The 13711-nt window shown below is 48.7% G+C and overlaps 1 protein-coding gene across 6 annotated transcripts; it reads right to left on the bottom strand.

Moving 5' to 3' along the window:
* Positions 1-3166: 3166 nt before the first annotated feature.
* PROSER3 (proline and serine rich 3) lies at positions 3167-13086 on the bottom strand. 6 transcript variants are annotated; one of them, XM_061174067.1, is made up of 12 exons: positions 13009-13077; positions 12518-12620; positions 11963-12148; positions 11538-11740; positions 10431-10558; positions 10224-10324; positions 9481-9563; positions 9238-9380; positions 4772-4947; positions 3680-4655; positions 3499-3580; positions 3167-3343 (listed from the first exon to the last, which is right to left on the bottom strand). In XM_061174067.1, exons 3-12 carry the CDS (start codon positions 11966-11968, stop codon positions 3202-3204), a joined length of 2040 nt encoding a protein of 679 aa, XP_061030050.1. In that variant the 5' UTR covers positions 11969-12148; positions 12518-12620; positions 13009-13077; the 3' UTR covers positions 3167-3201. The 6 variants fall into 6 exon arrangements, 5 of the variants coding, with proteins under 5 accessions (XP_061030050.1, XP_061030051.1, XP_061030049.1 ...); XM_061174068.1 differs by lacking the exon at positions 13009-13077 and adding an exon at positions 12957-12985; XM_061174066.1 differs by lacking the exon at positions 12518-12620 and having other exon boundaries at positions 13009-13086.
* Positions 13087-13711: the final 625 nt, after the last annotated feature.

Here is a 13711-nt window from a genome sequence, read left to right as displayed (position 1 = left end):
GTGGCTCAGTGGTTAAAGATCCGCCTGCCAATGCAGGGGATACGGGTTCGAGCCCTGGTGCGGGAAGATCCCACATGTCGCGGAGCAACTAAGCCCGTGTGCCACAACTACTGAGCCTGCATGCCACAACTACTGAAGCCTGCACACCTAGAGCCTGTGCTCTACAACAAGAGAAGCCACTGCAATGAGAAGCCCGCGCACCGCAACCAGGAGTAACCCCCGCTTGCCGCAACTAGAGAAAGCCTGCGCGCAGCAACAAAGACCCAACACAGCCAAAAATAAATAATAAATTAATTAATTATAAATAAATAAATAAATACAGCTCTCTGATCCCTGGACCAGATATGTACATTAAAAAAAAAAAAGAAAAGAAAAAGAAAACACTCTGTAACAACGCCCTTTCCAAGAGAATTTGCCATTGGTCATGCCCTCAACAGGGCCCTCGAAGGTACATCCTTGATCCACCCATTCATTCATTCAAAAACTCTGATCGCTTAATTTGTGGATATATCAGTAACCAAAACAGGGGAAAATATACCCTGCCCACATGGAGCTCAAAAGCTAGTGGGAAAAGACAGTTTACAAAATAAGTATTTTAAAATACAGAATATTAGAAGGCGATAATTTCTATGGATAAAATTTAAGCCGAGATTGGGGAAAGGGAGTGCTGACGGAGGGGTAAATTTACAGCTACTTATTTCAGTTTATTGAACTTGCTGACCTCACTTCCATAACAGGGATTTCCCACATGAATTTCCCTCTGCCCGGAGTATTCTCTGCGCCCCCCCCCCCCATTAAAACACGACTGCAAATTCTTTCACACTCCTCTCATGAAAAAGTAGAGTCTATCTCCATCTGGGCAGGATTGTGACAACTTCAACCAATAGAGAATAGTAATGAATAGGAATTGACACTGTGATTTCCAAGGCTATGTAGTAAAAGGCAAAGGCATTCTTTGTCCACTGGAATGACTAGCTCTGGAGCCTTGAGGCATCATGTGAGAAGTGCAACTCTGCTGAGGTAGTCGTGCTCTGAGGAAGCATAAGCCACATGGAGAGACCTTGTGTAGGCACTACAGTCCCGTAGTTCCAGCTTAAAGTCATCTGAGCCCTGATGTCAGACTTGGGAGTGAAGAAGCTCCAGAGATTCCGCCCCCAGCTGTCAAGCCACCTTTGTCTTCCCAGCTGAAACCCTAGACATCATGGAGCAGAGACAAACTGTCCCCAACTGTGCCCTGTCCAAATTTCTGACTCACAGAATCCATGAGCATAATAAAATGATTGTTTTATGCCACTAAATTTTGGGGTGGCTTGTAACCCAGAAATAGTAATTAGGATGGCCCTTTGTTAGTTATTAATTCCTACCTGTATCAGCTCAAATGTAACTTCCTCAGGAAAATTTCTAGGTCCCACTCACCTCCCAAGATCAGATTCTGCTACTATAAACATCTTTTTTTCTCCTTATATCTAAGCAGCTATTTCCTTCTTTTGATTTTATTTAAATGTATGGTTTGTTCAAAAAGACTGAAAACAAATGTTTACCATGTCTGTGACATACAGAAGCTACTTTTTACAGAAATCTATCCTATCTTCTCTTTTTTTGTAAATACAAATATCAAAATAATCCTGATCATATATTCTCCAACATTTTATTATAAAAATTTTCTAACATACAGCAAAGCTGAACAATTTTACACCCATATACCCACCACTTAGATCCTACCATTAGCATTTTACTATATTTGCTTTATCTCACATCTACCTATTACTCTATTCATCCATTAATCTAATTTTTGGATGCATTTCAAAATAAATTAAAGACATTGTATACTGTCTCCTAAATACTTCAGCATGCATATCCTTCATTGGAGTTCAATATTTATTTTTCTTTTGAGGTAAACCTTACATACCATGCAATTCATAAATTTCACTGAATTTTGACACCTTTGTAGTCAAAATCCTTATCCAGGATGGCAACTGGACTTTTCATATGGCATCCCAGGGCTCCAAAAGGAGGGGGACGGGGAGAGACGGAGAGAGAAGAGAGACTGGGAGAAAAACAGGTGGAAATTATATCATCTTTTCTAATCCAGTTTAGGAAGTTAAAGTAATATCACTTCCTCTGCATTTTATTTGTGGAGGCAGTCACAAAGTTCAACCCAGTTTCAAGAAGGGACATAGACTCTACTTTTTTGATGGGAAATGTGTCAAAGTATTCACAGATAAAACAATAGGTTTTTCAATAGTCCGGACAGGTGACGATAGTCTAGACTGGGGTGGGGCAGTGGAATGGGGAGAAAGGCGGGGTTAAATTCTGGAGAGATTTTAAAGGTAGAGATGATAGAACTTGCTGGTCAACTGACTGTGGGTGTGAGGGAACGAGAGGAGTCAGTGACAGCTGTGAGGCTTCTGACCTGAGCAGCCTCTGACCTGAGAAGGACGGAGCTGAGGGCCAGGGAGGAGCAAGTTTAGGGGGAAGATTAAGATCTGTGGAGTTTGAGACATCTCTTAGACCTTTCTGTGTGGATGATGAGCAAGTAGCAGGGTACCTGAGGTTCTAGGCTGAAGATAGCAATTTGTGGACTATCAGAAAAGAGATGGGGTTTAGAGCCCACGAAGCCAGATGAGAGCACCTGGGATTGACTGTAGATAGAAAAGTCAAGGCCAGGGCCCTGGGACACACTAAAGTGACAGGTGTGAGGCACAATGAGGAGGCACAACCAGAGAGGTGAGGAGAGGGCTGGGGTTCTGGAAGCCAGGAAAAGTGCTTCAAGGAGGGGGTGGGGATCAGAGCACCAAATGCTGCTGCTGGGTCAAGCAGGATGTGGACTGAGGCCTGACCATTGTCCAACACTCTGATGACTCTACAAGCTTCATACCCAGAGGACAGTTCCTTTGGTCTCATCTGAGACAGGAGGATCCACTCCTGAGTTGAAGGTCAGATAAGGTGAGTCCCAGTCTTGCCCGGAACCCCTCTCCTGCCCTCATAGAGGATGAAACCAGAAGAGACTTTGCTTCAGTGGTCAGAAACTAGGGTGAGGTGGGGCAGGGCAGAGCTAGGGTGTGTGTGGGGGGGAGGCGGGGCATGGGAGCTATTTCCCTAAATTAGCATGACCCTTGGCCTTTCCAAAACAACTTCTTTCTCAGAGACAACCAGTAACCTGAAAAAAAAATTTATTAGGAAAAATAGAATCTGTACAATTCAAAGTCGTCTGGCCTCAAGAGAGGCTCCTTCCCTCCTCAGCCGCATCCTTGGGGACCCGGGAGGCGACCTGGCTGGAGGAGACCAAGACCCTGGGTCTTCAGTGTGGCCCAGCAGGCGGGATATCTGGGCATCCACTTTCCTGGAAAAAGGACAGGGGAGTAGAGGCTGAGGTTTTGCTCAGGATTGGGGTCTGCGGCTGTGTATGTTCTGGGAAAGGGGCTCAGGAGAGGTGGGTACCAAACGGCGGTCTCAGAGGATTCAGGGGCCGGGTGTCTTAAATCCTGGCATGGTCACCTTTTCTGCCGCCGCAGCTCCGCCCTTTGAACCCTTAGCACCTGCAGTATAGGGTCGTCCTGGAACTCGCTGCCGTCGGAGTCTGGGGGGAAAAGAGCGAGATTCAGCGGGCCTGACTCGTAGCGTGCTGGACTGCCATCCAGATCCGGGCAGCCACGAGCGTCGGTGCGCATCAGCTCACCTTCCGCAGCCTGCAGAAGTCTGGCAGCCTGGGAGAGGAGGTCCTCTGAGGGGGCGTGGCCATCAGCGGATGAGGGCGTGGCCACAACTTCAAGAGCCCCCTCCTTGAACGGACGGGGCGGGGCCTTAACACAAGTGGCCGCCTCCTCAGCTGGAGGGGGCCGGACCTTGGGCGGCTTACACCCGACTTCAGCCAAGAAAGTGTCTTTGTCCTTCCTAGGCACCGATCCCACTAGGGGGAGCATGGCCTTGGCGTTCCGAGACTCGGCCTTAGACCGACCCTGCGGGGTCTCTACCTGGGGATACCGTGATTCAGATGGAGGGGCCGTGACCTCTGAACGAGGGGACAGAGTCTCGGTTTGAGGGCGTGTGGCCTTGACTTTCTGAGATTCAGCCTCGGGTGGAGGCGGGCCCTCTTGGCGAGGGGGCGTGTCCTGCAGGCTGTCCGGAAACAGCCGAGCCGCCACTACTTGGCCCAGCGCGCCTCTGAGCTGCGGGCCAGGGCCCTCGTCCGCTGCCGTGATTCGCCCAGCAGACTCCCGGCGTTGGGCTCTGCTTCTTCGAGGCTTGGAGCTCTGCCTCTCGAGCTCGGCTGGGCTGCATGGTGCAGGGATGGGCGGGCCCTGGGGCGCGGCAGGGGGCGCGGGAGTGGAGGCAGAGGGCGCAGTGGTTGAGGCTGGAGGCGCAGGAGTGGAGGCTGGGGGCGCTGGGGTGGAGGCCGCGGCCGTGGGAGGGATGGCCCCAAGAGATACCCAGGGACCGGGCTGCGGGGCCCAGAAGAATCCATGGGGACTGGGGCCCCAAAAGATATGTGGAGAGAACCCTGGGGGAATAGGAGGCCTCTCCAAGCGGAAGGCTTCCCGGGGACCAGGTGGAGCCACACTGCCCCAAAGTGGGATGCAGTTAGGCTGGGTTCCCAGGGAACCAAGGGTCTCCGCAGGGGCAGGAGAGGTCTGTAGACAGATGGGGATAGGGACCTGAGAGGGAGAGAAAGGGTAGAGGGTCCTCAGTCCCCCTCAGCCTCCCCCTTCCTCCAACTTCCCTTAGGATCCCCGCTCCAGCCCCCTCAGTCTCCTCCCTCCCCCCATCTCACCGTAGGGGTGAGGGCAGGGGTCTGGGGCAGCACCCAGGTTCCATCACCCTGGCTTCCTCGAGCCTGTTCAAGCTTCCGCCGCTGCCGCCACTGGTACAGAATGTCATCCTCTGGCCGCAGGGGTGCCCGGGAGGAGACTGGGGATGGAGTAGGGATGGGGGCAGGTGCTGGGGTTGCTGTGGAGTAAGTAGAGGGAAGAGGGGTAAGGCAGGGCCTGGGGGGATGAGCAAGGACAGCCTAGCACACACCCTTCGACTGTACCAGAAGGTTATTCAGACAGGCTCTCCAGATAATCCCCTGCAGATTGGGAAGTGGGAAAAGGGGCAGAATCAGAGAAGAGAGCCCTCATGGGCTTCTCAACCTGTCATCATTCAATTCTTCATTCATCAACAAATATTTATTGAGCTCTTACTATTTGCCAGGCACTGTTCTGGACATGGTGGTTACAGCAGTGACCAAGGCAGATCCTCCAGAATCTGCCCACTTCTCCCCACTTTACTTCCCTCACCTGCCAACCCCAAAGCAACTTCCTCCCTGGTTTCCCTTCTTCCTATCCTCCCAAACTGTCCCCACCCGCAGCCAGAGGGAGCCTGTGAACACCTGAGTCAGATCAGGGCCCTCCTGGGTTAGAATCTTCCCCAGGCTGCACCTCTCTCCTGGTAAAAAGCAAAAGTCTTTGCATTTGCGGTTTCCTCTGCCTGGAAGGCTCTTCATTCATGTAACCACAGGGTTCACTCCAAGTCTTTCCAATATTTGCCCAAGTATCACCTTCTTAGTGAAGTCTTCCCTGGCTACCCTATTCAAAACTGCAACAACCCCAGCCCTACCACTCTCCATCCTCTTTCCTGTTCCATTTTTCTCCTTAGCACTTATCACCTTCTAACTACTAAATATCATACTTCTTTGCTTATTTATTGTTCATCTCTCCCTCCACAATGCCAACTACACAAGCGCCTTCTAACTACTAAATATCATACTTCTTTGCTTATTTATTGTTCATCTCTCCCTCCACAATGCCAGCTACACAAGGGCAGCAATTTTTGTCTATCTGGCCATTATCATATCCTCAGTGTCAAGAACAGGACCTAGTGTCAGTATTTGTGGCATAAATGCAAAATGAACTGTTTATTGTGTTCCATCCCAGTGCCCAGCCCTGTGCTGGGAATACAGCAGTGACTAAAGGCAGGGCCACTGGCTGTCCTCAGTCCTGTGGGGCAAAGAGACACCATTCCCTATCACCCAGAGCATCATTTTGTCAGTTATGATTAGTATGGCTACCATTATCTCTCAGAAGCCCCACCTACTAATGCTGCACAGAGAAGGGGTGGGGGGTGCATCATGTGGGACCTCTTCTTCTCTCCCTTCTATATACTGTGATTCTACTTCCAAACCTGGCCACTTCCCTCTACTCTGCTCCTCAGGCTCTGGCCCAACCCAAACTACCAGAGTCTGTCTCTCACTAGATGTTGATAGCAGCCATAGGGAGCCAATAAAGATCCCGTGCCCTCCTTGCTCAGAACTCTCCAGTGGCTCCCCGGTAGATTATGACCAAATGCCTCACATGCCTACAGAGCCTATGGAATCTGACCCCTGCCAATCTCTTCCACCTTATCCCACACTACTCTTACTCCTGGCTCTTGCCTTTCCTAGTTCATTGTCTGCATCGTGTTCCCTCCAACCTCAGGTCCTTTGTGCAGGTTAGAGGGCTATTGTCCCCACCTGCATCATTCAGGTCTCCACTTAGATAGCACCTCTTCCAGGAAGGCCTCTGACATCCCAGCATCGCAATTATCTCCTGCATGGCCCTCATTTCTGCTTATATTCCACATTTGTTTGTGGAGTTATGTAGCTATTCTCTGCTCCACACTCACTATCCTGTGAGGACCATGAAGGTGGGACCATGTATGGTTGGTTCACTAAGGAATCCCCAATCCCGCTCACAGGCTTCATACACAACAGATATTCAATGTTTGTTATGTGAAATAATGAATACATTTAACCTGCAAAACAACTCATGAAGTAGGTAGTAGTTTTATCCCCATTTTACAGATGAGGAAACTGAGGCTCAAGAAGGAGAAGTGAATAAAAAGAGAAGTTTAGAAGGAGCAAAGAATCAGACAGGGGAGTGCTTGGGCAGGATCACACAACATGCACAAACACCACTCTGTTCTCTCTGCTTGCCTGTCCCCACTCACGGGAGTCCTGTGAGTCATGGAGAGCATCTGTCCTGTGCAACACTGCATCCCAGGACCTGGGCACAGAGTAACGGTAACAACGATGACCGTAACAGTAACCCAGGTCCTTAATCCAATCTCTGAAATCTTGGGGGCAGAAATTTGAGAGTTCAACAGTTTGCATGTTTTAGGAAAGTTACATGGTATGTACAGTGTTGACAGGGGTCTGGGTCAGTACACCAGACTCAAACACATTGGTATTTAGTTGAACAATATGAAATTGCCATTATTCAACCATTTTTTACTTACAGACAAAAATTTCATATGGTTCAATGTTATATATCCATAGAAAGAAGCATGAATATTTACTCCCTGACTTCAGACTATACTACAAAGCTACAGTAATCAAAACAGAATGGTACTGGCACAAAAACAGACAAGTAGATCAATGGAATAGAACAGAGAGCCCAGAAATAAACCCATACACTTATGGTCAATTAATCTACAACAAAGGAAGCAAGAATATACAACGGGGAAAAGACAGTTTCTTCAATAAGTGGTGCTGGGAAAACTGGACAGCTACATGTAAAAGAATGAGATTAGAATATATTCTCCCACTACATACAAAAAGAAACTCAAAATGGATTAAAGACCTAAATGTAAGACCTGAAGCCATAAAACTCCTACAAGAAAACACAGGCATAGAACACTCTTTGACACAAATCATAGCAATATTTTTGTAGATCTGCCTCCTAACGCAAAGGAAACAAAAGCAAAAATAAATGAATGGGACCTAATTAAACTTAAAAGCTTTTGTACAGCAAAGGAAACCATCAACAAAACAAAAAGACAACCTACTGAATGGGAGAAAATATTTGCAAACAGTATGCCTGATAAGGGATTAATGGCCAAAATATATTAACAGCTTATACAACTCAACATCAAAAAACAAACAACCTGATTAAAAGATGGGCAGAAGACCTGAATAGACATTTTTCCAAAGAAGACATGCAGAAGGCCAACAGGCACATTCAAAGATGCTCAACATTGCTACTCATCAGAGAAATGGAAATCAAAATCACAATGAGATATCACCTCATACCTGTCAGAACGGCTATCATCGAAAAGACCACAAATAACAAATGTTGGTGAAGATGTGGAGAAAAGGGAACCCCTGTACACTGTTTATGGGAATGTAAACTGGTGCAGCCACTGTGGAAAACAATACGACGGTTCCTCAAAAAGCTAAAAATAGAACTACCATATGATCCAGCAATTCTACTCCTGGGTCTATATCTGAAGAAAATGAGAACAGTAATTCAAAAAGATACATGCACCCCAATGTTCATAGCAGCATTATTTACAATAGCCAACATATGGAAGCAACCTAAGTAAGTGTCCATCAACAGACAAATGGATAAAGAAGATGTGGTGTATATATACAATGGAATCCTACTCATCCATTAAAAAGAATGAAATTCTACCATTTGCAACAACATGGATGGACCTGGAAGGTATTATGCTTAGTTAAATAAGTCAGACAGAGAAAGGTGAATACCGTATGTTATCACTTATATGTAGAATTGAAAGAATAAAATAAACGAATGAATATAACAAAACAGAAACTGACTCACAGATATAGGGAACAAACTAGTGGTTACCAGTGGGGAGAGGGAAGCAGAGGAGGGGCAGGATAGGGATAGGGGCTAAGAGGTACAAACTACTATGTATAAAATAAATAAGCTACAAAGAAATATTGTGGAGCACAGGGAATATAGCCAATATTTTATAATAACTTTAAATGGAGTATAATCTGTAAAAATTTTGAATTACTATGTTGTACACCTGAAACTAATATAATATTGTAAATCAACTATACCTCAATAAAAAAATAAAAAAAATAAAAAAAATAAAAAATATTCACCCTAAATAAGATAGATATATGAATATTCTTCATATTGTTTACATCAAATTTAGCTGGCAAATCAGCTGTGGTGCCAAATTTGCAAAAAGACTTCTGATTTTGGGGCTTCGTGTTCAGAACTGCAGACAGGATGCGGAGAGAGAACCTGCATACTCCTGATAGCTACTGTTAACAGAGCCGTGCTAGGTGTTCCATGTATTCACCAACTCATTTAATCCTCACAACACCCATAGCAGAGGAGTACAATTATTTCCCCTGTTTTACAGCTGGGGAAACAAGCCCAGAGAGGCCCAAGGTCACAGAGCTGGTAAGTCGAAAGGCTGGGATTTGCACCCAGACTGCCCTCATCCTTGCCTCCCAGAACCTACCTTGTGCCTTGGGGTCAGAGCCCTTGCTGGAGTCAGGAGTGAAGGTCATGGAGAAGGGAGAGAGGCCATCAGAGCTGAGGGGGAATGAGGAGCTGCCGGCATCGCTGGGGCTGAGGGAGGAGGAGGAAGAGATGGAGGCCTTGCTGTAGGGAGAGGCAGAAGTGAGGCAACGGGGGTCTCAGAGGCAGTGGCCCGAGCCTGGAGGGGTGGGAGTGGGGAGGGTGATGGGGGCGGGGGAGGCACCTGCGTTTGAGCAGCCTGGCAGCTCTGCTTTGCAGGCTCAGTGTCTCCAAGTCCAGCAGGGATGAGTTCCACGTGTTGAGGCTCTGTGAGGTGAGATGGGTCAGAGGCCAGTCCCCATCCCAAAGGCTACTGGGAAAGGGGCTCGGGACAGAGGGCCTGGATGCAGGTCTACATTCCACCTGGTGCCCTCACATGCTGGCTTAGAATCTGCTCTTCCTCCTCAGGAAAGAGAGACCAGGTTTTCCTCTGTGGATCCATATCCCTCAGTGCAGTCATTGTTATAGAAGGGTTGACCCTGCCTTCCTGATCAGGCCTGGCTAGTCATAATGTTCTGTCCTCTGGTTCACAGTGATTGGCTCAAAGATGAGTGAATGAGAGTAAGCCCTGGGGTTTAGGATGGAGCTATTGGAAAAGCCTTCTCTTTCCACTGGAGTGATCAAGTACATTAGAAGCCTAGAGTTAACGGGGCCATCTTGGCTATTTTGAGGGGAAAGCCTACCTGAAATTGAGCCAAACAAAGAGGAACAGAGAGCCATGAGAGTCAAGTTCCTCCCAATATGGTTCAAACACCTGGATTCAGCTATGCCTGAAAGCAGCTACCTTTGGATTTCTTGATTGCATTAGCCAGCAAGACCTCCCTTTTTTGTTTACACTTCCTTGAATTGGGGGTTGACTCTAATTCTATCCCAGGGCTGGTGCTGCCAGTTCAGGCACGTACGGGAAGGAGTGGATGGGGATGTCACCTGCTTTATTTCCTGAAGGGGGGCCATAGTCTGTGATGCACTGGCCACCTTGGCACCAGTCGGGACTGCTGTGTTGGGTCTTCCTTCTGGTTCATTGGCTCCTGTTGAGAAGCTCCAATTGATTTAGGGGGTGCCAGGAGGAGTGGCTGCTGGGGATATCGCTCAGGAGAGGTTATAGGCCAGGAGTAGTGAGACTGAAGCAGGTACCTGCTGCAAGTTGACTGCTGGGGTCTGGTGATTCAGGCCACAGCCACCAGAAGTCAGCTGGGGTTGGGCCTGCAGACTGGCGTTCCTCTCGGCTTGTGGGCTGAGCCTGTCGGAACCGGTTTATGTACCTGTGAGCATCAGAGAATTGCGAGGTGGGTGGGATGAGGAGAGCCTAATATTTAATAATAACAATAATAATCACAATAGCCAATGTTTACCTAGCTCCATAGCAGCACTTGGTAGTTGTCCCTCAACATCTGTTCTCCTTTCTTATAGAGTAATGCAATTTTGTTTTGTTTTGTTGTGTTTTTTTTTGCCAGGCTGTGCGGCATGTGGGATCTTAGTTCCCCAACCAGGGATTGAACCTGTGCCCCCTGCATTGGGAGTGCGGAGTCTTAACCACTGGACCGCCAGGGAAGTCCCCCAGTAATGCAGTATTATATAAGATGATATAATCCCGGGCACATAGCCATTCTATAAATACATTTACCAGGTGCCCTTGTAGCTTTATGCCCATGTAACTCTGTTCTTGACCAACAGGTACGAGGAGATGTGATTCTGGAAAGTGGATGTGGCTGGAAGCCATTATGGGCCATGAAGGAAAGGGTAACAGCCTAGGGAAGGGAGAGCGACAAGAAAGAAGGAAACAGTGTCTCTGACACCTCAATTAGGGGCTGCCATATCAGCCCTGGTTGCTTCTGTCTGGACTATTAGGTGATGAAGAAATAAGTACTCTCTTGTTTAAGCCACAATTAATTTGGGACTCTGTGTTATAGCAGCTGAACTTGGATCCTACAAATCCAAGTGCCCACTATGTGACAGGCATTGTTATAGATGCTGTACAGACAGTAACTCATTGAAAACTTAAAACAGCCCTAGAGCATACATGCTATTAATATCCCCAATTTACAGATGAGGAAACTGAGGCCAGGATCATATACAGAGTTGGTGACAAAGCTTGGATTTGAACCTCGCTCCAGAGCGCTTGCTAACATGCATGAAGTGTGGTCCTAAAAGTGGAGATCTGGCTGTGATGATTATTATGGGATGCCTGCCCCCTCCCACTGATCCAAACCCTTCTTTTCCCCCAGGGCTACTGCTACTTACTTGGCCATCACAGAGTCCTCGCTGTCAGTCATGGTGGGTGGTGGAGAGGCTCCCATCTGTCCCTCAGTGGTGCTGGGTGGGGAAGGGGTTCCTGAGCTGGATGGCCAGGACTCCTCAAACAGCTCAGGGGATTTGGGACCTGTGGCCAGAGCCCTGGGAGCTTCTGGGAGCCTGGATCTCTGGGACCTGGATGAGCTCAGGGTCTAAGTTAGGGGAAGCGAGGAGAAGAAAAAGTGAGGCTGAGGGGTTATCCCTGTAGGGGAACAAAGACACATATGAAGTCTCAGTCCGGAGGGGAGGAAACACATCCCACGATTGCAACAACTCAAAGTGATTGGGGCTGTGATGAGGGATTTAGGTGGTAGAGGACAGGATAAGGGCAGGGCCATGGGGAAGAGAGGAGGGACTGTCTTTTGAACTCTCACCCCCATCTCTCATCATGTCTTCCTTCTCTCTAGTCGTCACTCCCTTGCTACTGGGCTGGAACACAGCACTTTCTGTGGGGTGTCCTCAACTTGGGGTGCCAGGTCTGGCTTCAGGATGGCCAGTAGTGGCTTCGACCCAGGGGGGCGTCCCCAAAAGTACTGTCTTGGGTGGAGAAAACTGGCAAGCTGCAAGGGGAGAGGGGGGTTGGCAGGCAGAGCATGGTCACTGCAGCCCTGCTGGGAGGCTGTATGTGGGTGGGGTGAATGGGAGAATGCTAAGAGGGCAGAACCACACTACGATTCCCATGGATTCCTGGAAGAGATGGACTATAATTCCCATGAAGCACCACTGCACACTCAAGATAATGATACTGGAGGCACGATTCCCACTCGCCCTTGGAGCAGTCTCAAAAGAGAAGAACCCAGGAACTGTTGGTTGGTGGTTCTTAACCGTGGATCCAGTCCAGGAGGAATCTTTTAAAACTACAGATGCGTGATCCTCACCCCAGACCAAAAGAATCAGAATATCTGGAAGGGGGCTGGGCATCTACATACATCTTCTTCGCAGTGTCCCAGGTGATTTTGAAGTGGAGCTCACGTTAAGGGCCAAGGCTAAACCTTATCACTGTACATTTCCCATAAGTCCTTGGGACACTATCTGAGGAGAAAGGGGTAGATGGATTACAATCTCTATAGTCACTGGGCTCCGCCTAAGCAAGAAAGGTAAAAAATAACACCCATGGGAGTCTGGGGACAAATTCAAAATTAAGAATCTTAATTCCCAAGATGCTCCTGAACACCCTTAGAGGAAAAAAAAAAAGCCCTCGGGGCCACTTAGCGGAACGTAAGACGCTAGGGAACCCCCGGGATGGTGAAGTCCAAGGCGGGAGCCGCTTAAGGCTGTGGAGCATCTTGGAAGTTGTAGTTCCAGTGCGGTTGAGAACGAGAGACTCCGGACCCTAGAAAACCTGATCCTAGGCTGCATTACTCTCACCCTTGGTCCTCCCCAGGCCTCTTGTGATCCCCGGAAGAGGGATCGGCCTCACCTGCGGTCCATCCCGCAGCTACCTCGCCGATTCCGCCTGCTCTGCTTGGTCACCGGACTCACTCGGAGATCATCTTTGTTGCTTAGCAATGCCCTATCAGCCCCGCCCCTCTCTGGGACTGCAGGCGCGGGAAGACAGCGGCCTCCAAGGCGACCAATGATAGGAAAATAAAAGTAATTGGACGGTGGCCAAAGGGAGATGTCTCACAATTGGTTGGCTGTAACGTGAATGAGAGAGCATGTTTGATTGGAGAACCGTAGCGAGCTGCAGTAATTGGCAAGTCCGTGGACCAATGGAAAGGAGCTTAGGCTGGGCTCGCGGTTAGGAAGGGTTCCAATGTACTCTCGCTTTCCTGTAGTCGTGTATTCTAGCCACTCCCCCTCTTGCTGCGTAAATCTCATCCAGATTTCAGTCTAACTACGGCTTTTCCCGTTGCGGGGGCAATAAGGGCGTCTATATCCTCTCTAACCGCCGTCCCTCCATCAGTCCAGCAGCCTACCAGTCCCACCCGGTCATCTAACCACTTCCGTCTTGCTCCAGGAGCAGCTGGTTGCGCCAAATGCCAGGCCTGGGCTCCTGGCCGAGGTGGCTGGATCAAAATGAGCTATTTTGGGCCCCGGCGCGCTGCCCCAGGGGGGCCAGCCTGGACTGTTCTTGCCCGCGCCCCCTGGCCGCTGCTCACCTGGCAGACCCCACTGCCTTG

This window comes from Eubalaena glacialis, chromosome 18 (genome assembly GCF_028564815.1).
Source record: "Eubalaena glacialis isolate mEubGla1 chromosome 18, mEubGla1.1.hap2.+ XY, whole genome shotgun sequence".
Taxonomy (NCBI): Eukaryota; Metazoa; Chordata; class Mammalia; order Artiodactyla; family Balaenidae; genus Eubalaena; species Eubalaena glacialis.
This window is presented reverse-complemented; position numbering and strand designations above follow the sequence as displayed.

Coding starts and splice junctions, on each gene's coding strand:
- PROSER3 (XM_061174066.1), bottom strand. Junction 9,381..9,480: donor GCCAGGCTGCTCAAACGCAG/GTGCCTCCCCCG, acceptor CTCTCCCTACAG/CAAGGCCTCCATCTCTTCCT. Junction 4,948..9,237: donor CTCTGACCCCAAGGCACAAG/GTAGGTTCTGGG, acceptor CTTACTCCACAG/CAACCCCAGCACCTGCCCCC.